The 27,180-nt window shown below is 39.3% G+C and overlaps 1 protein-coding gene across 9 annotated transcripts in view; it reads left to right on the top strand.

Moving 5' to 3' along the window:
- The window catches only part of CREB5 (cAMP responsive element binding protein 5), a 257,188-nt gene that overhangs the window by 23,129 nt on the left and 206,879 nt on the right, over nucleotides 1-27,180 (top strand). For 6 of the 9 annotated variants that reach the window (XM_051808310.1, XM_051808303.1, XM_051808306.1 and 3 more), the window contains 2 exons: nucleotides 19,490-19,561; nucleotides 21,802-21,895. The exons of 1 other annotated variant lie outside the window; for it this stretch is intronic. In XM_051808310.1, coding sequence (XP_051664270.1) covers nucleotides 19,508-19,561; nucleotides 21,802-21,895 — 148 coding nt within the window. In that variant the 5' untranslated portion in view covers nucleotides 19,490-19,507. Of the gene's footprint in view, nucleotides 1-4,819; nucleotides 4,899-19,489; nucleotides 19,562-21,801; nucleotides 21,896-27,180 lie in introns of all 9 variants that reach the window. 2 more of the 9 variants (XM_051808307.1, XM_051808308.1) reach the window with 2 other exon arrangements.

Raw genomic sequence — 27,180 nt, 5'->3', positions numbered from 1 at the left:
AAACAAAGCAAGTAACCAGCTTAAGGACTGATTTACAGAAGCAAGTGTGCTAATCCTGCAAGTGCCTTACTTAAGTTGCTAGCTTGGGAACACCAAAAATACTAATACTACTCCTGAAAACTCCTCTATTCTGCAAACTTGCGCTTCCTTAAATTTTTAACTTTGAAGCCTGTCTCATTTTTAATCTGTTCTTAACACAAATACTTCATGACCCATCATCTCTTGTTTTAATTTGTTCTGATACTGATGTTTTCTCTCCTCTGAAGTCCCTTTGCTTGTATACCCTGCAAATAGAACAGAGGAAATACCACATCTGTACTTTCTACTGTTAAAAGTTGCTGTGGTTTAACCCCAGCTGGCAACTGGCCCCTTGCAGCCTGTCGATGGGAAGGGTAAAAGTAAGAAAACTTGTGAATTGAAATAATGACAGTTTATGCACACACAAACAAAGCAAACCAAGTAATTAATTCACCACATCCCACGGGGAGGCAGGTGTTCAGCTGTCCCCAGGAAAGAAGGGCTTCATCATGTGTAATGACTTGGGAAGACAAGCACCATCACTCTGAATGTCCCCCCCCTCCTTCCATCTCCTTCCCCCAGCTTTATATGCTGAGCAGGACGCCATATGGAATGGAATATTCCTTGGGTCAGTTGGAGTCAGCTGTCCTGGCTGTGTCCCCTCTCAACCCCTTGTGCACCCCCAGCCCACTCATTGGTGGGGTGGTGTGAGAAGCAGAAAAGGCCTTGACTCTGTGTCAGCACTGCTCAACAGTAACAAAGATATCCCTGTATTATCAGCAGTTTTTCAGAGCAAATTCAAAGCATAGCCCTATACCAGCTACTATGAAGAAAATTAACTCTATCCCAGCCAAAGCCAGCACAAAGTTTATTTATGCTAAACTCTTTGCAACTGAAAAGTGATTATTATTATTACAGAATATTTTACTGTGGTTCTCCTCATTTTTGTTTAACTTTTCCAGATTACTTAAAAACCTTCATTTCTTCTAGATTTGCCAAATCTTGAGGCTTGTTCCAGATTCAGAGACAATAACATTATCACTGTTAGTCAGAACTTGCTTGGAAAGGAGATTTCTTACATATTGGCCTACACTTCATCATGGTATTGAACTTGGAAGGTGTTTGCTGCTTTTTTGAGCATAGTTTCAAACACATTCATACCAAAGGAGAAAAAGTAATTGGCTAAAAACAAGTGATCATAGCATCTTTTAAAAAAGTTATTATGTTGATTTTCCTTGAGGGACTTCCCTTTGGATTGTTCTGTAACTTAATTAAAAAAAAAAAAAAGTCATCTTGGTTCAAAAACCCTCTCACTGGTTATGGAGGAGTTGGTATTGCACTTATAATGAATTTAGGTTTGGGTGTTTTTGGGTTTTTTTATGCATCAGAAGACAGTCAGTATTTTTTTTAATTAAAGACAAACGAGGAAAATGCAAATATTCCCTTGTGCTGGAGAGATATATTTCCGGGGAGAAACCAGGCCAGGAATGGCTTTCAAACTTCTAAAACCTTTTTATGTGGTGTATAAGAGATTGCTGTCATCACCCAGATTCAGGAAATACCAGTGCTGGGCTTAAGGGGGACAAAGTAAACTCGACAATGGTCTGAAAAGAAAAATAAACAATTGACCAACCGTTTTTATAGCTTGTTTTTTCTCTTGCTTTAACAGTAACATTCACCTTCATTTACCAGAGTTCTGTGAAACATCTGTATCAAGCCTTAAACTTGCTTGACCTTAGTTTAGGTTCAAGGTTCAATATATTCCATGTGCATGGATGATTGTACAAATCCACAAGAGCTCTGCCTCTATGCAAACCTTTTTCCCTGTCCCAGATTTGGCCTCTTTCTCGCTAAATAAATCCGAGGACAACTTTCTCTCCCTGTCTTTCTTTCTCCAAAGATTGCTGCAGGGGTGCCCTTGAGGCTTGCAGGGTGTTACGGGGCTTAGGAATAGAGAGGAAAAGTTGCCTTAGAGGATGAGGTCAACCTGCCGTAACAACTGCCCTGGATGGAGTATTTTATAACTCGAAGAGTTGAATTTAAAGGCTTAATTTTGCTAAATCTTCTAAAATAAATGGTTCAGCATTTGTATAGTTTTTAAATCTGTATTCTTCTCTCATTTGTAAAATCAGAACAGATTTCTAAATGGCTCCGAGCAAGTCTCCCAGCTGAACAATTTCTCTCCTACAGTTGCCTGGCTATATTTCTTCCCAGGGCTTCTGTGGGTTACTTTAAAATGGCATAACAAGTAGCTGTCTGAATAGGATATAAAATTTGCGTCTTAAAGAGGAACCCAGTGGCAGCCGAACCATGAGGCTGGAAACAGAAATTAAGTTTTGAATCTTTTAGAGCTCCCAGCATAAGTTATATTCATAAAGTTATCATTTAAATCTATTTAAAAGTAACTTCTGTGAGCAATAGCATACAAGCTCAATCAATATCTAAAGGTGGTATCTTTTACACCTATTATCTGAACACAGATGTAGTTTGGGGAAAGAAGTTTGAGAAAACATGACTTGTTTTCAGTGGCTTAGACACTCTTTGTGCTGGATTGGTCCCATAGCACAGGGTGCCACACCTTGGTTGGGGTCCTGCATCATAATGGTTTTCCACCTAAGAAAGGTCTGCATGTACTCAGCTGGAGGTTTGTTCTGGTGGGATCAGGCAGGTCTCCATGCACAGGGTGTGCAGGGTGAAACACCCCTGGGATGGTGTGGGATATTTTCTCTTGCTAATTCCAGCCAGGCCTGTGGCCAGGCAATGCTACTTGAATGGAACTGAGGAGAATGGAGCCAGCCTTCTGCTTTGCTGGCAGCAAAACTCAATCTGGTTTCAAAAAAAGTGACCTATCTTGAACAGTTTCTGAACCTATCATTTTCTCTAATCAGTGCTTTAAGAACGTGAATAGCATCCTTTAGACAGGCAGCCAGCATTATCCTAGCTCAGACATCTGTGGCAACTTTCGTTGTGGAGGAATTGGTTTTTCTGACCACATGCAGGCATCTACATGGTCTCAAGCTAATCATCCAACCTTCCTTCACGGCCAAAAATTGGCAGTTCTAGCTCATCATTCCTCTCTTCCCAGTAAAGGTGTCTATATCAAGTGAACAGTGTTCATGTGCCTATTTCTCTCCATTGTTTATGGAGAAAGTCTGGAATGATTGACTGAGATGGAGATGCTGGGGATGCTCAAAGTCAAATTGATTATGTGCGTGTCATAGAATACAAAAATCTCTCAGATGAGTGTAGATGGGCAGATTTCTATCTGGAAGAGGCCTTTCCCCATCAGCAGAGTTTTGTGTGTTTTGTGTGTGGATTAGTTAGCTCCACTGAAAGACATGGCTGATGAGCTCAAGGGACGTGTTGTGCTGGTATTACCTCCATGATTTGAGCTAGTTATCTCTGCCCAGCTCTGCACTGTGCTGTGTGAACAGACACATTCCCTCAGAATGAACTTGAGTATTTTGTGTGGCACAGCATTAGCCCAGAGAGTTAATGAGACCAGAGTTAGAAGTTAGTTTGTGATTTTACATACCTGTAGGCATGTTATTAAATCGAAGGCTTTGCTCTCCAGAGGGCAGGAGTTTTGTTGAAGCAGCACATAAGGCACTAGTATTTGTTTTTATCCCCAGGTGGAAAATGCCTCATTGCAGGCTGGCAGGAGACAGTTCTACTCCTCAGATGACTTTGATGTCATGAGATGCAGACCTTATTTATCAACACACCTCTGGGAAACTATAGATCCCTCCTGCCCTTTCATCCCCACACAATCAGTTCAATTTTTGCCTTGAAGTAAACGAACTTTTAAAACAACTAGGGTTTATGGAAGAGGGTTCATGGAGCTGTGATAAAGCACTTCAGGCTGTAACTTACACTTGTTTCTGAGGCTTCAATTTTATTGCTTTAAAAAATTCTCATATGATCTCATTTTAGAATTGGGTACTTCAAAGGTTGTTCAATCCATGTTCCTTCGAGGCTGCCTATGCAGCCCTATAATTTTTTCCCATGTTCAGTTCTCTTTTTTTTTTCCTTTCTCCTTTCATCCTTATTAACTGCAAAACACCAAAGGGATTTTCACACACCAAAATGAGTAGTCTTGCAATATTCTAGCCATGCTGCTTTAAAAGTTACTGTAAAATCACAGTCCATGGTGGATATGCATTTTCACGTTCATGCTTTATCAGCGAGTGCCTGAACTAGCCTTTGCTACGCAGACTCACTTATGGTAGATCTGCAGGCAGAACTGTTCCAGTAAAGCCTTCCAAAAGGGATTTGATTTAAATCAGAAATCGTTTTTTTACCAAATACAATTTATCACACAATTAAAGCCTTCCATCAAAAAGCACAAGCTATACAGACTTTGTGAAAAGGGATGAAGGCAAGAAAGCATCTTTCCCAGCATGTATGTAGTCTGATTTTCTTTGCTTCCTCCTCTCTGCTTCCCAAATACGGAATCATATTCAGTAGTGAAAAGGACTTGACCCCTCTTGAAATAGGAATCTTCACCACTGTGGGGTTTGAGTGTTTGAGTCCTGTGTTTTCTATCTGGGAGTTGTGATGGCCTCACTAATGTTGCTTCATCAACTCCTGTGAAACGGATTTTGTCATCAGTTATGTCATGTGCATGAACAGAAGAGATGATCTGGAACTGTAAAATTCCCTAAAAACTGCATTGAGCACAAAACATAAAAAGTTCCATAATTTTTTCCCCCCAGTATTCCCTGAATTCTGTGACACAAACACCCTCCCCAAAATATTTTTTCACTGTGGTTTCAGTTTCTTTTCCCTTTTCTTTTTTCAGTAGGAAAATATGAAAATGGGAATGAGATTGCCAGAGAAAGCCATTAAGAAGAGAGCAAGAACTTTCTTGAAAAAATGAAGTACATTCCTTTAATTTCTTGTTAGTGTGAAGGACCAAAATGACTGATTTTTTTTTCTTTTGTTTTGCTCTGATGCTTACTTGCTAAAGTGATTAATTTGCTTCCTTGTACCTAAGATTGGACTCTATAAAGAAAAATGTAGAGTCTTCTTAAAGAGCTGAACACTGGTGCTGAAAACAAGACAGTCTGTGAATAGTTCTAACAAATTATTGAAATGAAATAAGCTTTCAGTGTATTGATCTTTGCTCTTTTATGTTTGTTACAGCCTAGGTAACAGTGAATTTTTTTTCAGGTTAACTTCAAGTAGAAGGTGCAGTCTGTATCTCCACATGTGTTTTTTGTTATTTGTGATATGACACCAGAAGAGATCCTTGTATTTTAGATAGGTTAGTTAGCCCAGATGTTCTTACATGAGTAGGGATATTTGGCTGCTTCTTTTCTTACCATTGCTTACATAAAGGAGATAACATCTTAGGCCTACAGCCCAGACAAGACAACACCAAAGGTGTTGGTGTGGTATCAGAGTGCCTCAGAGAAGGACCTAATTCTTTTAAAACACCATAACAACAAAAAGTTCATAACACATTGTGTACGACAGGTAAATGCATTCTATGAAGTAATAGAAAAACGCATAAAATAAACTGTTATGTAGGTAAATGCAAAATGAATGGTCCAAGATCAGAGGCTTCTTCATTTCAGACCAAGGCAGTACTTGAGACAGGAGAATACTAGGGAGAAGGAGGGAAGTGTAGCATAGGGGTTTGCTAGAGGAGATAAATTGTAGTCCTTGGAGGGAGATTCATGACAGTCACGTTTGTTCTTGATGCTCTCCAAACATTTTTTGTTCTTCAGAATTATGCAAAGAATCATATTATTTTGATTATCCAACCAAAACTCATGTTAAACATTTTCTTTGCCTGTTTTGACATGAGAAGATAATAGAACCTGTTTATAATTGCCTCTGCCTTTCTTGAAAGAAAATCTAGCAGTATTAATATTCAAAAAGCTATTTGTGGCACTGACAAATGCAAAAGCGTTAGTCAGTATCTGTAGCTGTCCAGAAAAATAGCTCCCTCTGTGAAGAAAACCGAGCCTTACCTATAAAAATATTGGATACTATGTCACATGAAATTATGACAGCTAGAGTATACAGACCTAGTGGCCTTCATACTGTTAGCATATACTTGGAAGGGAGTATCCTGCAGTAATACAGCTTTCTGAGAATAACCCCTGACCCTCCTCGGAGCATGATCGAAGGCAGACAGTACACGGGGAGGATCCATCATGCGCTTAGGATCAAAGTGTCTTTCGAAAAGTGCACTGCCATTCCAGACACTGAGGCCTGGATTTGTAATCCCTTTATTGGAGGCAGTCACTGATACTACTAACCTGTAAAATCTGCCTTTGCTGGAATTCTGCCACCTTAATTATGCCTTTATTTTCTGATTATGTTACCTCTACAGCATAGGTACTGTGAAGTATAGATGGATCTGGCCAGTTGATAGAAGCCATTCATAACATGTGTGCTGTACAGACACACAGATTAAGGATAGTGATTCTGAATGCTCTTTGGGTTTTTTGTGTAATGGATTATAGTATCTATATTATCAGGGAATGTGAATGCTTACATTCAGATTACTTTCATAATAAGGCTATTTTGTTCACTGTTCTGGTACAAATCTGAGTGGTCTTCTGTTCCTGCAAGGGAAGGAAAAGGAATTATGTATTCATATGCTTGCTAGACCTTCAAAGCAGCTTATATATTAAATTCTCTTTTTAGAAACTGAGGCAATTATATGTTAAGATAGTTTTAAATTTTTTTTTAATTCTATTTTAAGTTCTCATACAAAGTATTCATTAGTAATAACTCTGCACCCTAGTTCAAAATGAGATAAATTATATTAATTAAAAATGCAAAAAGGCAGATCAGTCTATGCAGTCCATTCCCAAAATAATGATCTTGTAGTTAATCAGTATATTGTAACTATAAATACATATGTATTTATTTCCTGGATTTACCACAAACTTTGCATGACTTGGAATAGATCATGTAAGCTAGAATTTTTTAGATGAAACTACAGATAAAATATACTTAAAGCTCATTGCAGTTAATTATGATTGTGAGCATCTTTCAGCTCTGTCAGAAAGAACTAAAATCAGTCTTTAAATGTGTGTTCTTTAGCCTCTTGTCTATAATTTTGGCATAGAATTACATCTTCGTGTTACAGAGACTACTGAGAGAAGAATGAACAGAATAATGTGTATGTGTTTGACTTTTCCATATTTGCTTACTTTTTAAGATAAATATTCCCTAAAGGGATATGATTGGAAGAGGGTGTGTGCAGCAGGAGTTGAAAATGAAGCCTTTTAAAGTATTTCTGATTGGACACATAAAAACTGGAGGCGCTCAGTATCACCACTTGCTCTTGAAAATCTTAGCCAAGATTTTTTCATTTTTCCCAGAAGAGCTATGGCCAGGATGGCTGAGGCTTGAAAGCTGTGTATTTACATAAGCACAAGTTACAAATCTGTGGTTTTTAGAGACGTTTGAATTTCACCGCTTTACACTCGCAGTATGTTATAAGTTGCTGTGAGTTGTTCGCAGATTGTGAACGCACAGTCTACAGAGGATTACCCCTCACTTTGCCTCCTTCTTTTTAGGAAAAGTAGTTTTTTTTATACGTGTCAGTTTTTGATATTCTTGTTTGTAGTTATGGATTGATCACTACCAGAAATGTGTGGCTATTCACTGGCTAGAAATTGCTTCATTTTTATGTACTGCCTCCTTAGCGGAGGCAATAACCCATGAGCCAGAAAGGCTGATTTTTTTTAATGTGATATAGAAGTCTTCTGATAAGAGTTCTGGCAACTTTTATTGCTGAGGGGTACTTGCATCCCTTTAGGAGGGAAAAAAATGTCCCTTTGCACACTCCCACCTACCCTACATTCCTGTGCACACAGACATGTGCAGTCACTCCTGGAGTGCAGAACTCTCTACTCCTGGAAGAGTTTCCCATAGTTTGCAGTGGCATTTGCCTAATGATAGATGCTGTTTCAATTGATTCTGGAAAGCAGACTCATTCCCCTGCCCAACCACTGGTAACTGTTTGCTTTCTGGTTGCTGTATTAGTTGAGAGCAGAGTGGCAGCCCATGTCAGATGTCCCCTGCTTGTCAAGTGGCAGTTGAGCGATGGCTGCATTTATGTCCCTTCTGCATCCCAAATCACTCATTCCTTGAGGTAGAGATTGAGGTCTGACTAGACAGAAGTATACGGGCTGGACCTGTCCAGGTTTGTTAGCGAGCCCTGAATCCAACCATGGTCTGTGTTGGTTTGGGAGTGCTCCCAAGGCAGTAGCAGCTGAGCAAGCTTGGGTGTGTGCCTTGGGCTGTGCCTCCACTCACACAGCTCCCTCCAATAGAGACCGTATGTCAGGCACCGTGGAGTCTGGGGGACTCTGTGGGGATAAGAACTAGAGGGGACTCATGGGGTGTCAGGGTAGGACTCATTCCACCTCCCCAACCAGGGAACAGGGCAATTGCACATCCCTGCCTACCCTGGAGCTCCTCTGAGATGCTGAGCTGCTCTTTTGTGTATAGAGAGGGAGGCAGACTTGTTTATCTCACATGCAGCAAATGTATTTGCAGGGGACTAAATGTATTAGTGCTGGGGACTGGAGAAGCACCTCTGACCCTCAGGAGTACCTCTGAGGCACTCTTGTTTTTACCCAAGGAGAGGATAGGGATCACTGCTTTTGTGGTCAGAGCAAGCATATATTTGCAAAAAAGCCTTTGAAGACCTGTGTTGGATTCTCATCAAAGTTAGCCCCTCTCTTGGGTCCAGTCCTTCAAAGGTTGAGAAGCTTGACCCAAGGGTTATGGACACATCCAGGGCAGACTGGGAAGCCAGAGCCAAGCTGGGGTGTAGGAGGGCAGGGAGAGCAGCACAAAATGCTTTGGATTTTTTGTTTTGTTTTGGATATCTGCCAAGCAGTTCGTGGGATGTTCTGTTCTCCTTCCAAGTCAGGTACCTGAATTGCTGAGGCAGATGGTCCTCAGCCTTTTGGTTTGGTGCTAGCTGGAAGGAAGTGCTGCAGAGTACTCTGTGTTGTTGGCCTCTGTCATGGCAGGGAAGAAGGAGGCTACTTGCCCTGGGCATTGCTTGCCTCTCCTGGTGTTTTTGGTGCTAGGACTTGGTAGTGACTGATTTCAAAGCCCTGGGAATGGCTGTGCCTGCAGCAGGGCATTGTTTGTTAATAATACGTGCATGGGACATGTCCTGTGATTACTGATGTTGCTTCAGATAATCCAGGAGACTGAGTCTAAAATACCTACCTGCCTCCCAAAAAGACTTTCATTAACTACTGTGAATTCTTCTTCTAGTCTGTAGTTTTAACTGTTTTGATAAGCTGGAAGCCTCCTGTCTCACAAAAAATCTCCATAAGGAGCTGGTTGTAATATGTAAGTGGGCCACCACTTATGGGGACAACCTTTTTAGCCGGGCCTGTTGTGATAGGACAAGGCTTAATGGTTTTAATCTGAAGAAGGATTGATCTACAGTAGGTATAAGGAAGAAGTTTTTTACCATGAGGGTGATAAAACACTTGAAAAAGTCACCCACAGTGGGGTGGATGCCCCATTCTGGAAACATTCGGTACAGGGCTCTGAGCAACCTGAGCGAGCTGAAGATGTCCCTGCTAATTGCAGGGGTTTGGACTAGATGACCTTTAGAGATCCCTTCTGACTCAAACTATTCCGTGATTCTATAAAAATATAAAGTCTTGTTTTAATATCTGCAGCTTCTTTGAGCGTGTATTTTTTTTTTGAGTTATTAGTTCAAGTGAATCCTGTCTTACTTTATTTGCTTACTGCCCTTTTAAAGTCTAGTTGGGCTGTGCTGTATTTATTCAATGCAATGGACGATTTGGAAACAGCTTTTAAACCAAGTTTCAGAATTCAAAATCTCTTATTTTATGAAGGTATTTTAATGGTAAGATGGTTCCATCTTTGTATTCCTAAAAACATATAGATAAACCTGAATCCAAATGAAACTTACCCGAAATAGGTTGTTACACAGCTGTTAGTAAAACTAGTTATATGATGGTGAGAAATGTGATAAGGTGTATGTATTGGAGGTTGCTGGTAGCTTCGCATGCACAAAGTTTTAAGTGTTGCAAATCAGCCTCCCCTTGATTTGTCAGGGCTGAAAAGAATAGTATTTAGTTTTTAATGTCTAAGACTCTCTGGTGCTGAGTACTGCCTGAGGGGACGTGTGCGTTGCCAGTGTTCTCAGCAGAGATTTGTCACTCCAGAGGATTTTTGTCTTAGAAGAGTGAACATTGAAGGTTTGATTCAGGACTTTTTTTTTTTTGGTCATTTTGCAGAGAGAAGTTCCCAACAAAAAAAAAAATCTTTAAAAATGGTAACTAAGAATTAGTGAAAGTTAATAATTAATGGCTTGTAGCTGATTTATTAATGCCCTCATTTTTCTATGTAATGAAAATTTTAAACTGTCTTGTATGTTAACTATAAAGAAAAAAAAGCAAAAAGTCAGATTGATCTTAATTTAAAATTACTTTAAACATACAGAATTGCAGAGTTTTATCCATAAGATACTAAAGTTTGTTTGCAGAGTTCTGGTTTAGGGATTATTTTATATAATAACGAGAAGGAAAATTTGGGCTGGCAAAATTTTCAAAGCTTTTGTTAAAGCCCCTAACTGCTTCTGGTATGAAAGTCAGCTAAGCAGTCTTGTGTTGTTGTTTCCCCCAGGATATCTTTTATGCTTTCTTTTTTTTTTTTCTTCCTTCCCTTTGGAAATCCAAGTGTTTATTTGCATGCAAGGTAGGTGAATTCTTTTATCTATTTGTGTATCGTAAACCAAAGCAATTAGCATACTGCAGTTACAGTACACTTAAAAACCAAAACAATCCTTCAAAACCTTCAGTCAATATTATTCCTGGAGGGAACACTCTTAATTAAATTGTATGCAAACGACAACAATAGGCAAAGTTGTTTGTTGTTTAATAATAACTGTTGGGGGTGGGGGGAAGAGTGAAAAAGTAAGTGTAGCAGAGAGCTTCGCATGCCATTAACCCAAGGATAGAAATGAGGTCAGCCTTTGAAGGGACGGACAACACACTTATCTGCCAACATTGGAAAGTCCCAAAAGATTAGCTTATTTGCCAGATGTTACTGGGAGTTCATCATTGACACCCTCTGCTTCACGGGCTTCATCTCTCGCCACAGTTGCAGTTGCCTTTTCTGCCCTTTGCAGGCTTCCTGGAGGTCTTCTCCAGTGCATAACGCTTGAATTTTTTCCTTGAAGTAGGTTTTTTTTTGTTTCACAGCAATAGGCATGATGAACCATCTTAACTTGTAAAGTTGATCTGAAGATTCTTTGTTTTTCTTTCATACACCCACAATAATGCTCTTGGCATAGGAACCACCGACATGAAGCACAGTGAGTGCTCCAGCTCTGGGAACGGGGATGTGATTGTGAAGGGGTTTGTAGAATACGGGCAACTCACCTCACTTAATACAGTTACCCTTTTTGAGATGAGTGAATATTGGGGCAGACTTTGTTACAGGCTAAGCATTTTCTGTTCTTTTTTATCCGTTTCCCTGGAAAATAATTAGATACATTTTTAAGCAGACCATTCTTATATTATTAGCAACTTTGTAGGTAATCAAATATCACACTGAAGTGTTGTGAAGTGTGTAACCCAAAATAATTAGTAGTGAGGGAGAGTGGGTGCTATCAGGTCCATGTTAATACTGACTGTAAGAGACTGGAATGGTGTTCTCTGCATGTATCTTCTCCTTTAAATCTTTCAAGAATTTGGTAGTAAATATTGATTTCAGCTAATGGTGGTTTTAACTTTGTGTGCATGCTGTGCCCCAAGGGACTCTGTCCTATAGAGGGAGAAGCCAAGACTTGCTCATAAAGAACAGAGCAAATATGTTTTTCCTTTAAAATGATAGATGTTAGCGGTTGTCTCTTGAAGCAAGATTTCTGCCACTTGTGTTACTGCAGTTGTTTTGCAGTTCCCCCACCTCCCTTTGAGCAGAACAATTTGTGAGATGGACAGTGACCTAAATAAGGACAGATATTATCACCATGTACGTGCATCCGATCAAGGAAGTCTGAGTGTTGAAGCTTTTAAAATAATGGAGGGTCCTTTTGTAGCAGACAATTTAAAGAATTTGATCCTTTGAATCTTGCTTTAACATAGCCCATCCTTTTCTTCCCTTCCTCCTTTTCTTTCCTTTTTTCCTTTTCCTCTTTCCTCCCTTTCCTCTCTTTCTTCCCTTTCCTCCTTTTCTTCCCATTTCCTCCCGTTCCTTTCCTCCCTTCCCTCACTTCTTCCCATTCCTTCCTTTCCTTTCCTCCCCCTTTTCTCCCTTTCCTCCCCCTTTTTCCTCCTCTTCTCCCTCCTCTATTTCTCTCCATTCTTGCTTCCTTCCCTCCCTTCCAAGACCCTCAAGTCTAACTTAGTCTCCTAACATGAGCACTTAAATTAAACATCTGATGATAAAGGACAATGACAGTATTTGTTCATGTTGAGATAAACACAGCATTAGATGCTGTTTGACTACCCATAGACTTGTGACATTCTTCCTAACATTTGTCATGGTGGGTCCATAGACCCAGATACTGGGTTTACTTCAGTAGGTCTGGATTAGCTGCTGAATTTCCAGCACTGGAAATCAGAAAAACTGCACATAGGGAAAATGGAGAAGCGCTACAGGAATGGTTTCTGTCTGCTGGTGTGCAAAATATTGTTTTTGAATAATGCCTTTCCTTTCCCTTACGTTGCCACAGCTTGTGCTGCTGCTGCTGCATGTTCTGTTAAGCAAACCTCAGTGCTGTCAGTGAGGTTACAGTCTGGTCTCTCATGTCATTTTAGACTTGTAACTAGGGAGAGCAGGTATTAGAGCTATTCTGCAAATGCCATCAGTGGGGGACAGTTCCAGAGCTACAAACCTGGGCTGCATCCAGGTTAGGCTGGCCCTGTTTGGCCAATCACAGAGTGCAAAATAACCATATTATTCTCAAAGTGTTTTTCCAGAGTTGAAGTAATAGCCATCTTGCCCTATAAAGATCTGAGTTCTCCTATAGAATATTTCTGTGCTGAGATAACTTACATGAACTGTTTTCAAAAGTGCTAGGTGTTGGTTTTTTGTATTTTCTGTGTGTGTTTTTGTTTTACTCTCACTCTTCACCTCTGTTCTCCTATGTTCATTTTTGTCTTCTGTGGCCTGTGCTTAATAACCCCACGGCTATTTCTGTAAAACACCAAATCCTTTTGCACTATAGCAAGTAAATCCATGATGGGTTTCCTATAGTGAAATGGGGAGTCCAAGAAATGTAATCATTTAGATTCATGCATTTCTTCTAGACTTGAAATACAGCTCTATGCAGTGCAGAGGACAAATCGTGCCCTCTACCAAATACTTGCATGGGTGATATACAGTGTTGAGCTCTCACACTGCTGCTATGTGGAAAGGCAGTAGGTCATCCACTTTCTATTTTGAGTTTCTTTTGCAGAGGTATCCTTTTACTCCCTTCCTCTTCCTCAACCTGGTCCTCAGTGTTTGCAGTCCTTACTTCTACTGTCTTTCTCTTTTCTATTTCCACTGGCGGCTCCTTGCCCCCAGTCTCTTTGTGGTTCTTCCTCTCCTTACTTCCTCCACTCCTTAATTCTGGAGCTTTACAAACTTCATTCTTGCTCCATTTTGAAATTTCCTGTCTTTGCCCCTTACTTTTTTAGTTATGCCCAGGCAGCTCTGCTCTTTCTTTGGAAGAAAACAGCTCGGCATAAGCAGAAAAAAGCCAGAAGGCAGCTATTTGGCTTTCTTTGATAACAGAAACAGTGAGGTTTAGCAGCCAAATACTGAGTTGGGGGATCAAAAACTCTTCTCCCTCAGCTTATTTGAAGGTAAATGGATATATTTGTAAGAGAGATGTGGGACAAAACCTTAGGACTGCTGGGGAGCCTTCTCAGCACTGGATTCTGTTTAGGCAGGCAATAAGCAAAACAAGTGGCCATTTAAAAAGGAACTGGGGTGTTTGGCAGCACAAAGCAAGAATCCTTTTCTTACTGTTCTCAAACGATCCTGAAGCATGCCAGTGGCCAGCGACTTCACAGATGCCAGCCACAGGGAAAAGACTGAAGGAAGGCTGCTTGCTGTTGAGGCAATTCACACATCAACTACTTTTTGAGAGCCCTCAGCTCTGCCTAAAAATTTATGGGGCTCTCTTCTTTTAAAACAATTGAGTAAAGGCGCAAGCTAAGTGTTTTTCCACACATAAATGTCATAAATGCAATCACAAAAACTTCACTGGAGTACCAGTGAGGGCTCAAGCCCCAGCTCAAATGTGCATCGTATTAAAGTCCTTCTTAGGGACTCCAGACATAAATTGCTTTCCAGCATCCAGAACCATTTGGAAATGCTTTAATCCTGAAACCAGGGGGTTTCTAATGGAAATGCTGACAGACCCGTCATTGTAGCAGCTGAAGCAGGCAGGGTTGTGATAATGAGCCCTGTATGTGTGCATGTGGAAAGCATGATGCAAGTTCAGAAAACAAGCGCTTCCACTGAAAAGCCCATGCTGACGAAAAACACCACGCACCCCGTTTCAGCACAACGGTGCTTAAAATTGACTTTGCTCATGCAAGTATGTATTGCTCAGCCATAGGCATTAACCCTGTGTGTATTATACTTCCAAAACCAACAAGTCGTAATAGCATTTCTAATAATACTCTAATTATCTATAAATAACACTGTACTGAATAGCCTCGACTAGCAGTTTAAAATGCTGCATAAACTGATGGGGGTCTTTACTATTCACAAGTGGAGTTTAACCACGTCTCCTCTCACTTTTTAAACATTGTGCCCATGACCCTAAAAAACAGGTGATGCTTCATTTATTGCTCATGTCTCTGCATACTGCTGCTAACGCCAGCAACTGTGTATTTTGTACTTGCATTTGGAAATCTCAGTGACCTTGGTTACACCAGGCTGAAGAAACCTGTCTTGCAAGCATGTGCCCAGGTGATTAATTTCAATGAACAGGTTACTTGTAAGAGTGTAATTACTCACTTGTGCGAATGGTAGGATGGGTGCACTGACCTGTATTAGACACACTGTAGTATACACCTCCCCATCAGTGCTTTTCCCCTGTTAATCAGAGGCCTGAAAACCCTGCAACATTTAGACAGCTTGAGGTTGAAGGCTGAAATGTCACTTTTAAAAGAGGGTTAAAAAGGTCGCACAGCTGCAAATAATAATAGCCCAATGAAAATCAGATTCTTACTGCAGCCCACTTCAAGAATAACATTGAAACAGGAAACAAGCCTGCTTGATGTTTTTACCAGTATGGCAGTAAGATTACTGCTGAGTTTAAAAAGAGAGAGACAGAAAGGAGCATGCTTTCTTGGTATTAGACGTTAGAACTGTTTTTCTGGTTCAGAAAGGATGATCCCAGGGCTCTACAAAATCTCCTCGAGGAACCTGAGGACATGGGGTACTTTCCTCTGAGAATGCTGCTGAGAGGAGATGTACTTTGTTGCTGTGTTTTGAGGGTGGTTTTGTTTCTTTTGTTTGCTTTTTATTTCTTTGTTGTGCTCTTGCATTCCTTGCTGTGGGCTTCAGTTTTATTAATTATAGTAAGAACTCTTTAGAAGTATCTTATCCAAAAATCAAGGAATACAAGAAAATCTTGGCTTTCTGCAGAACTTACTTGTTTCTCTTCCATGTGACATGGCTTGGAGAAGTCTTTCTTTTGTGTTTTTATTTACTTCTTTTTCTAATCAGAATACCTTCACTTTTCCTGAGCAGAGTGATATTTGAGGATAATGGCAGGCTACAACAGCATAGCAGATTTCCTCACTTGCACGTTCTACCAATAAGGCTCTTTACATGGTCACAATAGGGCAATAAATGCTGACAGATGTTGTTAACATGTCTATTAAAATTCAGCCCCCTTTTCTGCTGCATAATGCCTATTGTTAATAATATCAGAACTAATGCTGACATGTCAATATTAGTGTTTGCTTGTATTTATAATCCTTTGTTTCTTCAAAGAGGTCACAAAGTTGCAATAAATTAAACTATTGATAACAGACTGAAAAAATGCAGACCTGAGCAATTTTTTAACTTTACAGTTATGAATTTCTCTGATATTCTTCATGTGCATTAATTGCAGCAGTTATAGGTAGTACTACAAGAGTTCCATGAGTGTAACTTGAATTTTTAAGATCCCAAAGGTTAATAAGCACCCTAATTTAGATGGAAAAGCTGCTGTGATTTATTTTTATTAGGTGAAGTCGAAATGTTGCCATTGGTTGCGTTATTTCCTTCCTTCACCTGCACACAGTGTGGAAAAAGAAGATGTGGAATGTGTGGCCCAGCAACACACGTGAGACATGTGAAGAGAAGTGTGTGCCAGAGGCTGTGTGCAGCTGTCTATACCTCGGGCTGAAGGATGGGAGATGCATGCCTGCATCTTGAAAAGGATGCCGTGCAAGATATGCTGTGCACAACCAGAACACCTCTGTTGCTGAAAAGTCCCACCCTGCTGCAAACCTGGGGTGAGACCCTGTGTTGCTTGTGCATCTGTAGCTCTTGCAGGGCTCAGCAGGACTGAGGCATGCAGAAGGTTCACACTCACAGCCCAGACTTTCAGCTGCTTGTTTCTAGTCAACATTTGAGCATAAAGCCGGAATTGCTGCCACACAATAACCAAGCACCAGACAACCTTTCAAAAATTGTAGGCAGCAGACAGCTTCTTTCATTCATGTACTGTTGTAAGACAGTCAATAGTACCGCAGTCTCAACTGCAGTGATAGCATCACATGTGAACACAAATTCTGCATGGGGCAATTTGTCTTGAGGGCACTGTTCTTCTACCTGGTAACATGTAATATGGGTTAAGTTTTGCTAGACAGTAGTGCAGGTGATACAGCTATTCTGGATTATTACTTTTTTTAAGTTTAGTGTCTGCAAAGAATGATTCTCATGGGAACAAGCATTTGCTTGTACATTTGTGGAAACAGTTAGATGTTGAATCTGACACCTTTTCCTAGTACTGAGAATAAACACCAAGTTCGTGTTTTCCTGGAGTTGATGCTCACGCTCAGGATTCTACTTCTAATCTAGTATATTATTTAGGTGCTTAGCCTGTGCTTATCTATCTAGATAACCTTGAGAATCATTTAATTTTTATCAGAGCATACACTGACAGATTCAGGTACTAAAGCTCAAACTCAGGGTGAGGAGTCTTAGGCTTGTAATATTCAATAAGAAAACAAACTCCAAATAATTCCTGGTAATGTTTTGAAATCCACTTGGACGCTTGGGACCAGAATTGTTACTATCTTGTTTTCTTTAACTGCGTCTCATCTGTTGTTCTGCTATTGAAAATACCGTTGTCACTGTCCCCTGAGGAGGGGAGAAAGGGGTAACAGAAACCTTTGGCAGTGCTTCAGTTGCAGGAGTAATTGAGATATTAGATAAAGCCTTTCATTATTCACACGTAGCTTTTCATTTTTTTTTCTTCTTTCTGTGAAAAGGTCTTTAGGAAAGACAACATCCCGGGGTTACATCCCATAAATAAAGGTATATTTAAAAATCAAACTTAGTTGGAGGTTTTGGTTTTGTTTTGGAGGGGGCTTGTTTGTCTAGTTTGTCTGCTGCTTGTTTCTTTCAGACAGGATAGCATAATTTAGAGTATTTTTATGGCTTCATCTCTGAAGTGCTTGTCTCTGCACAGTCTGGAACTGAAATAACTGAAATTAGAAGTAATTTGACACCTTTAGTTATTTTAGTATATGAACATACTCTTTCATTTCTGATTATGAGTATCCTATTTCAGTTTAACATAGCTGTAAGTTAAATCAAAACAGGATATGAATAATCTTAAAGGAGTAAATTAGGTACAATTTTAGTTATTTCAGTTCTAGCCTTCGGTGCATACATGGTTAGTCCTGAGTTAGAGTCCTTCTTGACATCTGATTGTATGTGGTGCAATAAATCACTTGGCTCAGGCCTGATGTTGGTGGAGATGCCCACATCGTGAAGGTCAGTTGACGCTTATTATCACCTTTAGGGAGTAGTGTCCTTGTGAAAGTTAAAGGGCAAATAAAAGTAGAAATTCTTCACTTCTGGATGCTGCTTCTACGAGTCTGTGGAGTCAGATAAAAAGTGGGGTTTATTTATGTCACAAGTAGGAAAATATCCTGTCAGGCTAATGTTGTCCACCGGAATGAATTTTAATGAAAAAGAAAATGTTATCATCCAAAAGTTTTGTTTGGGTTTTGTTTGTTTGTTTTTTTTCTTTGAGAACTTAGGGCAGTGAAAATAATAGCTGAAAGTACAGGTCTGGCTGATGTTCAGGTTAATGATGTATTTATTGTTTGCAAGGGATGGGAGCAACTCTTCTGGAAATAGAGCTTTCAGTCAAGTGTAAGTGTCCTGATAATAGGAAGCAATGAATTGTGTTTTTAAAAATTACAGTGGAGTTGTGTAACTTTAGCAGCTGTCCTTCTGCAGATTTTTGTAGTTTTGAAATCACAATCTGCTTCTCCATAAAGATATTTCTCTTCAGTTCATGAAAAAATTATACAAACACCACCCGGGTATTTTTCTAAGTGGGACTGTGGGGAGGTTGAATTTTAAGGGATTTCAGGTAAACTGAAAGCAGAAGTCAGATGTAGTGCTTTAAGGTGGGTCAGCCACTACATTCTAGCTGGTAATAACAGTTGCACCAAAGGGCTCAAAACATTTCCGAAACAAATGACTTATTTATTTCACATCCTAGAATGTTACTAAAAAAATTTTTAGTGTTTTTTTTCTGGTCAGGGACATTGTTCTAATATTGACCCAAATTCAGCTGTGTGTTCTGAGGGTGAATGTTTCATCCTTTGGTTTTATTCAAGACTCAGGAACTTTCTCCCAGGGTTTAGTTGAAGGAACTAAACAGGAACTGGACTGGAACTGCTATGGGGAAGTTCAGTTTTAGACAAAACTTCACTTCTCAAGCTCCTGAGGATCTAGCTGACCTTTTAAAGGATGGGGATGCACAATTACCTTCTGTGTATAGAGAGATGTATGTAATGTATTTAAGTTATTAATATCAGACAGTATGGATTCAGAACTTCAATGGGTGTTTTTTTTTCTCAGAAGTAATGTAGACGTCTGGTTTTAATGTAGTTCAGCAGGAACTGAAGGAGGAAAGGTAAAAACCTTTAATTCAAGATATTTCTGAGCAGACACGGTCTTATCTAATAACAACACTGAACATATGCTATTTTCTGAGGCAGATTTCTGCTGTGAAAGCTGAACATTTTTTTTCTTTCCTCAAAGTAAATATGTGCTCAGGAAGGTTAATAAGAACTTAGGCTACAGGGAGACTGCTGAATATTAGCAAAATTAGTACTCTGAGGATGAAAACTTTGTTCTGGTCTGTTTGTGGAGTTTGAAATAAAAGCGTAAACCATGACAACTGTATGTTGCATGCCTGTGTGAAGTTTAGAACTTATATATTCATAGGTTCCCTTTCTTTCCCCCTCCCCCTTTTAACATGTAGATTTATGAGGAATCAAAGATGAACTTGGAGCAGGAGAGGCCTTTTGTCTGCAGTGCCCCAGGCTGCTCACAGGTGAGTGGAGTCAGCGGTGATATTAATTGAGTCCTCAGCACTAGCTCTGGCTTGTATAATGCCTCCTGATATTTTAACACATGTCTAATAATAATATGTGTGTCAGGGTTTTGTTTGGTGGTTTGTTTTTTTTTTAAAGTCCTTCTCCCCCTCAATTCCTTCCTTTCCCACAAGACATTATTACAAAATATTTCAAGCAAATACAACAGCCAGTCAAAACTGAGTCAGTACAAGTGCTTCTAAATCTGCTTCTGTGCCTTCTCTCATCCCCAAGCCTAATGTTTCAAGCCAGGTATTGCAAATTCCTTTAATGACTAGCAAGAGAGAACACACTAGGCAGGGCACGTTTGTCTGTCTTCTGCTTAGAGGTATGATGGAATATATTATTCTTGTTATTGGATGTAGTAACCCTCCTGATTTTTTCTGTTTTAAATACTTAAATACACTGATATCTTATTAGCTGCTGCTTATTTATTTATTTTGGATCTTTAAGACATCTTCCTACTAAATATTTTCTACAGAAAACGCAGCCAGTAGATAAATTTTGCCCCAGGATGTACATTTGGGATTCCTGTCCTGTTGACTGGTGGTCTACCCTGTGTCTCTGGGAGTATAATCTGACCTGTAACATTAGATGTCTAATAAGCTTAAAAAACCTGAAGTGACAAGGATTTCACCTGCCGAGATTTGAATTAGGGTTTATGTGTTTTTTTGGTGATTTTGTAGTGGTGAGGGAAGTTCCCCCGAGCACATCAATGAGGGAAGTTCCATGTGTGGCACTTTTGACCCTAATTTGGTTTCGTGACAAGAGTTTGTGAGTAAAATCTTCAGGCAAGGACATCTTTTGGGCTTGTGCCACAGGGTTCCTGTATGCATCTAGTTTAAGCGATTTTGTTTGGCACTGTGGGGAGGCTGAATGTTAAGGGGTTTCAGGTAATCTGTAAGCAGAAGTCACATGCAGTGCTTTAAGGTGGGTCAGCCACTACATTCTTACTGGGATTTCTTTCTTCTTCTATTTTGTTCCTCCAGAGAATTCATTGCCATTATTTATGTTACTTTGTCTATGGGCTTAGAGAGATTCTCAGAAGGTGTAACGTAAGGCAACTGTCTATACTATAGTCGCAAACAAAGTCACTTAGCCAAGAGTATATTGTGTTGAAAACCTTAGGTCCCTTTAACTCCGTTGCCTTTTTTTTTCTTTATTTTTGTTGTTGTTGTTGTTATGATCTCCTATGTACTTGTTGATTTAAAAGGCTGCTTTAAATTTCCCCCCCCCCCCCCCCAAGCCTCAGTGATACAACTTTTGGCCTTTGCTGGTTCTGAAATAATCCTGTTAAAACTATTACAGTAGCAAAGATCTGTGTATGATCATTCTGATGAAGGGAACTTCACAGAACCAGTCTGCTCTTTGAGCCCAAGTGTACAAGTCCTTGAGCATTTATTCAAGCTTATCTCTTTTTCATCTTGTTAAAAAAAACTATTTGTTGTAGATGTCTGTTATTGGACTAAAAACAAACTTAGCACACTGATTAGCTTCTTACAAAGAACATCCCTCCACCTTCTCTCCTTGAATAAGGAAAAGAATTTAATTTAGTGTCATAAAGGGTCATAATGAGTTGCTATAAAACTTAGCACCAATGCTTTGCCACTTTGAATCAAGTTAAAGTATCAGATATTTCCAAAATTAAAACCACATTCTGCCTGAATACTTTTGGGTAGGGAAAAGCTGGCTTATTTGATTATTTTTATTACTGTTCATCAGATATAGGTCGCAGAAAGACACAAAAGCAGAAAAATCCAGTGGTGATTTAAGATTTGCCTTATTACTTAGCATTTGCCGTGGGCTAAGAGCACACACAGCAGCAGCTATCACAGATCCTCAGACACGTGGTGACTTGTGAGACTGTGGTAGCTGGAGACCCTTAGAATCCAAAACTTGATCTGCAGTTTTTTCAAGCAAATGCATGACACCTTATGGTTTTCCTTTCCAGAGAGCACGGCAGCAAATATGTTTCTAAATCAAATACCATTATTTGTTACTCATACTCACTTGCATTTTCAAATATTCTGTTTCCTGTACCATGCGGACACATTTCTAGCTGGATAAATTTCTTTCTCTCTCATTTTTGAAATTCTGTCCAATGCCAAAAGTTTATTAGAGAATTAAATTCTTCTTTTTTTTTTTCTCTTTTTTTCTCTCTCTCTTTCTCCCTCTCTCTCTCTCTGTGTTTGCCTGACAGCGTTTTCCAACAGAGGATCATCTGATGATTCACAGGCACAAACATGAAATGACTTTGAAGTTTCCTTCAATAAAAACAGATAATATGTTATCAGGTAAGAAGACATGAATTCAAGAGTCAAGATAACTATTCAGATGATGTTGAAAGCATGACTCCTACCAGAAAGCTACTGGCAAATTGCCTCCAAGATTGGTTTTAAAAAGCCCCAGCTCCAGTTAAATAATGAGATGGAATAAGCTAGAATGCATATCTTTGAACAAAAGGACATTTACCATTCTTATGCCTTCATACACATTTGGCATGAGAGGGAAAGAAACTGTTGAACCTCAGCCATGCTGGCAGCTCTATCATTGATTCTCGTGTCAACATGCCAGTGAAATATAGGCACTTAAGTGCGTGTCATCTGGGAGTCCAGCAGTCAGTGTGTTAATGAAGTGAATTTTGCTGTTCCTGTAAGACTGGCCATTTAAGCTGGACAGGTTCACTTCAGCAACTGGAACAGGCCACACTGTACAAGCCACCTTTATGGTGACTCAAAAACTACCCACTGTAAATAGCCATAACCAGAAAGGTAAACCACTGGGTAATATCCAGTACCTTTTCCCTTGAAGTGCATCTCTCTCTGCACTACCCCCATCATACACAGGGGTTTTTTGGTATTAGGTGCAATTACACCCTTTAGTTTCTTATGTAGTATTTTTCTTACACCATCTTTTCACACTCTTGTCTGTGTAACTACACATCAATGACTTGCTGGCCTTCACTGAGTGCTGGCTAATGTCAAGCTAGCCTTTGTTTTACCTCTTCTCTCCTCTCCTATTCCCTTTCCTATTGTTTATTCTATGGGCAATAGTAATGGATTATTTAGAATAATATCACTCGGATTTTTCAGGTTTCAAAGTAATTGCAGAAAAAAACCTCTATGATGCAAATGTGTGTGTGGATGTTCACCAGCATTTGATATTTATCTTTTACAATGGGGTTCTTCAAGATAAATTGTACCATTTTAGGTGCAAATATGTAATGATTAAAGGGTCTCCAGCAGAGTAACTCTTTTATGATAATCATAGTTAGGTAACAATGGTTTGGAAATATTTGATTTAGGATTTTTTTTTTTGGGACTCTAGGCACCAGTGATAATGAGACAGACTTTATCCCGGATAGAGTTTATTTTGCTTTTACATTTGAAAATGCCGTAGTGGACTAAGTTTAGAAAGAAACAGTACACACCATGTTGAAGAGTAGGACTTGTAAAGTGCCTGCATGCCAGCTATGCCTGCAGAATCCTATGTTTGCAAGCACAAGTGAGAAAATGCTGCTTTTCCATTTCACTGTGTCCTTTGGCAGTGAAACTATTCAAAGACATCTGTGCTGTGGGCACATTCACCCTGTGCAAGTGCTGGCTTTTGATAAAACTTTCTGTTAGGCAAGACTTTTGTTCGAGTGCAGTTTCTAAGAAGTCTATTCTGTCATGAGGAGTCCCCTGAGTAGAGTAGCTCCATTTGGGTTTGGTAACTTCTATGATTTAACTGTCCTGCTCCTTCCAATGGCTTGTTTTCTCAGGCAAAATGACTGTCTTCCAGCACTACCAGCAATACTGGGCCCTCAAAACCTGCAGTTAGCCAACAGTATATACTAATGCAGAATTTTCTGGCCAGAAAGACTTCAAGATTGCCTCTAAGGGATGTATTCTTTGAGCTTCGTGTATGACAATGCTCTGTAGTAGTGGAAGTACGGTTCTGAAAGACTGTGGCAAATGTGCCTGACTGTAATGGCCTGACAACTTTGTGCTGCTGTGTATTGAATTCTCTTTTTGTATTTGTTTGCTGGATTTGTTTGGCATTTTGCAATCCTTACTCTGGAAGCATCATAGATCATCTACTCTCTTCAGGGAGACATTGAAAAATAGTTGTTTCATTACCCACCGAAACCCTGGGGAAATCTAAATACCTTAAAGTTTAAGATGTTTTATTCTTAGATTTCATAGTGAAAAATTAATGATATATGGGAAGAAGAAACAGAATTTTCTCTTAAACATTTGTCTTCATGTCTTCCTTGTTTTTTGCATTTTTGCTTATTTGACTTTTTTAAAATTTTTTTATGTCATCAGTAGCTTCAAAGAACTGCTGCGCCAATTGCCCTTTAATAAGCCAGGTGCAGTGTTAGTTGTTTTTTCTTTCCCCCTCTTTTTCCCAAGCTGCCTGGAAGTCAGACTTTTTTGGGTTTTTTCCAGTATATTGTATACTATCTTTTAATTTGTTGTATTTAATTTGTTCATTATCAGCAACTAATCATGAGAAATAATGGCCTGTATGCTTTCAGTTAGACATTAGAATTATCTACCTTGTTTCAAGAGATAGCTTAATCCCCAGTCTGGGATCGGTATAATATCAGTAATATTTAATGCACACTGAACATGTTTTCTATAAAGTGTTACTGGAAGTAGAGACTTAAATGGAGGAGCTGTTGGTCTTGTGCCAACATGACATTTTAGAAACTGAGAAAATATGGCTTGGGAAGAAGGAACTTGTTTTTTGTGCGAAATTTGTGTTGAGGTCTGAAGTATGAATTTCCAAGGGAGAGAGAAAATTATGTTACATGTGAAGTTATATGTTGTTATGTAGGTGGGGTCAGTGTTTAATAAACAGTGTTTCATGACCTGATCAAAAGTATTGGTTCTATCAGGCATGTCTGTCCAAGAGCTTCCTTGTTATCAACTAGCTCCACTATATTTTCTACTATTTTTCTTCATGCTGGCTTAAGAAGAACAAGCTATATTAAATCTAGTGACTCTTGAGCCAGTTCAGAAACTCCAGATACGTACTTACACTAAACAGCTGTTCTGTTCTGTGACTGTGTAAATGGAAGGGATGTCTGCTAGAGGCATTTCATTAAAATGCAAGTGATCTTTGTTGGATAACTTGACATTACAATTCTTTTTAAAGAATCTTTTAAAATGAATGTTATTTGTTCCTTTTTGTGTATGCATTTTATTTTTTTTGTTAGAAAGTCTTGTTGTAAGTATGGATAGAGAATCGTTGATATTTTCCATTTACATCTTTCCAGCCAAAAAAGGCTGTTTGAGATAACACGGAATATCTCATGTAAGTTTTTCATGCTAGTCATCATTGCAGGCAACTTTGTAGTTAGATTGACTGAAATAGATGCCATCTCTTCATTTTTGTTCTAACTGAACATTGATTGCATTGCCTTGAAACTCTGTGGTTTCTTGTATGTCAAAGCTTTTGCATTTAAACACCTAAATATTAATGTCTGTGGAATAGATTGTTCCCTCCAGGTAAGTACTAAAAGCCTTGTGGAACTGAACTTTGGGAGCTGGGGATTTTCTGCATAGAAACCCTTTTTCTTCTTCATTCTATTTACTGAAGTCCAATCCTCTAGAGTTTTGGTGTTGAAGCCTACTTTGGAGACAGAAGTAGTCTTCTCTAGATGAAAAAAGTGCATGTGCTAAAGGTAGTACAAATGTATTCCTTTTCCCAGGTAATGCCTGTGTCAGTGAGGTAGCTTCTGTCCTCCTTGGTTGGTTTAATTTTTTTCTCCTTGTAGTTTACACAGACAGGGTTATCTAGGCATTAATTTTGTGGAGTGCAAAATTATTGGGTATAAGGACCAATACGGTTTTTTGCTTTCTTGTTTGCTTTCTTGTTTGCTTCTGTGTCTCTTGCTTTACCAAATAATGAAATGATAAGTCTTCTAACATTCTACTGGTCAGGTTCGGAGTGACCAGAAGACTGTAAAAATTTATTGTACCCAGTATGTGCACCCCCTTGGAAAGTCCAACCAGTGCTTTAAACAATACATTATTAAGCAGTAAAATTCTTCTAACCTTGATCTGAGTGGAGGCAGTTTCACCATTTATGCCCAGGTGCACCTCTTCTTCCTCTCTGGTTTTGATCACCTGTTTGAGGTGTTATGATCTTGAGCTTCTCAGTATAGTTGGGTAGGAAACTGCTAAATCAATGAAGAAACTTTTTTAATTTCTCAGAACATTTCCCTGTCCTTGTGGCTGCTTGAAGGGCAGCACTTTGATTTTCCATGTTAGCCCTGTTACTCTGACTTTGTTATTGTTGTATGAAAGTACAACACAGGCAAGTGTATAACTTAAACAGACCCCGCAGCTGAACAAGCCGAATGGCTGTTATTACTGCACATCAGACTAAACATTTTTTTTTTTTTGAAAGAAAGATGAAGAATCAAGTTACACACTTGGGAGCTGTGCTGTTAGGTATCTTTTACTGAAACAGAATTTTTTTTTTTTTAAAGAAATCTTGTTTCACATAACTGTTCTTTGGTTCTCCAGGGTTTTTAAAACTGGTATCATGCTTTAAAGTTTTCTTCTATGTTTTGAGGGATGACACTCAAGAATTCAAGGTAGTTTTATAAAACACATTCTGGGTGAGTCAAGTAAACTTTCTATAGAGCAAGTTAATGTTGTGTTTCCTGAGCTGTTGTTTTGAAAACAATATATTGAGACTGAGTGTCCTTTCTGAGATTATTATTTCAACTCCCACACCCTCAAAGAAACAACAACAAAGAAACCCCCATGCATTGCCAAACATTATGAGTACATAATGGAACCTTTTGAATTTACTGAAGACTTCAAATTCCTCATTACCATATAGCATAAAATTTTTAATGAGTCTGGAAAATCAGGTATCGCTTCAGACATTGAGGGCAGATTTTCAAAATGGTCAGCAACCAAAATACACAGGGTATGTCAGGTTCTGGTCAGATTCTGATTGCTGAGTGCTTCTGAAATCCTCTCTTGTAAGATACAGTAGATTAACTTGGAATCTGCACAGATGAGACCTTTTGGACTTGCTCTGGGACTTATATATTGTCCATTTACATTTTTGAGGTTTATTTATACTTAATGTTTCTTGCAGCCTTCCTGGTCATGACTATGTCATCAGAGAGGCTGATTATTCACCTGAGTAATAGGCTGAACAAAATATTTATTGCCTAGTCTGAAACTTGACAATTTCTATGTTCAAGCTGGTGGTAAAGGTGAGATAGAAATAACTTCCTAAGTAATTATCAGATGAGAGGTTCACCTACAAAGTGAGAGTTGGCTACAGGTAGATGCCTCAAAGCATAGTAAACTAGTTCTGGAGGATGGAACTAATTGAGGATGGAAAGATGTTTACACGTCTACCAAAGGGACTGGGTTGAGATGGCTGATCAGGTTTATCAGGTTAACCCAGATAAACCTGTATCCCAAGCATCCCAATTCAAAATACATCTTGGGACATTAAATTCCTGGGCTGTATGGGTACTAGTGTGCCTGCAGGACAGCTTCCTACATTATGTGCATCCTCAGCAGGAATGCTGAGTGGTGCTGGCTCTGTCTGAGTTTGG

This window comes from Manacus candei, unplaced genomic scaffold, assembly GCF_025592945.1.
Source record: "Manacus candei isolate 608988 ecotype Guabito, Panama unplaced genomic scaffold, ASM2559294v1 h1tg000072l, whole genome shotgun sequence".
NCBI lineage: Eukaryota > Metazoa > Chordata > Aves > Passeriformes > Pipridae > Manacus > Manacus candei.
Note: the sequence above shows the minus strand (reverse complement) of the source record. Positions and strands in the feature narration are given on the sequence as shown.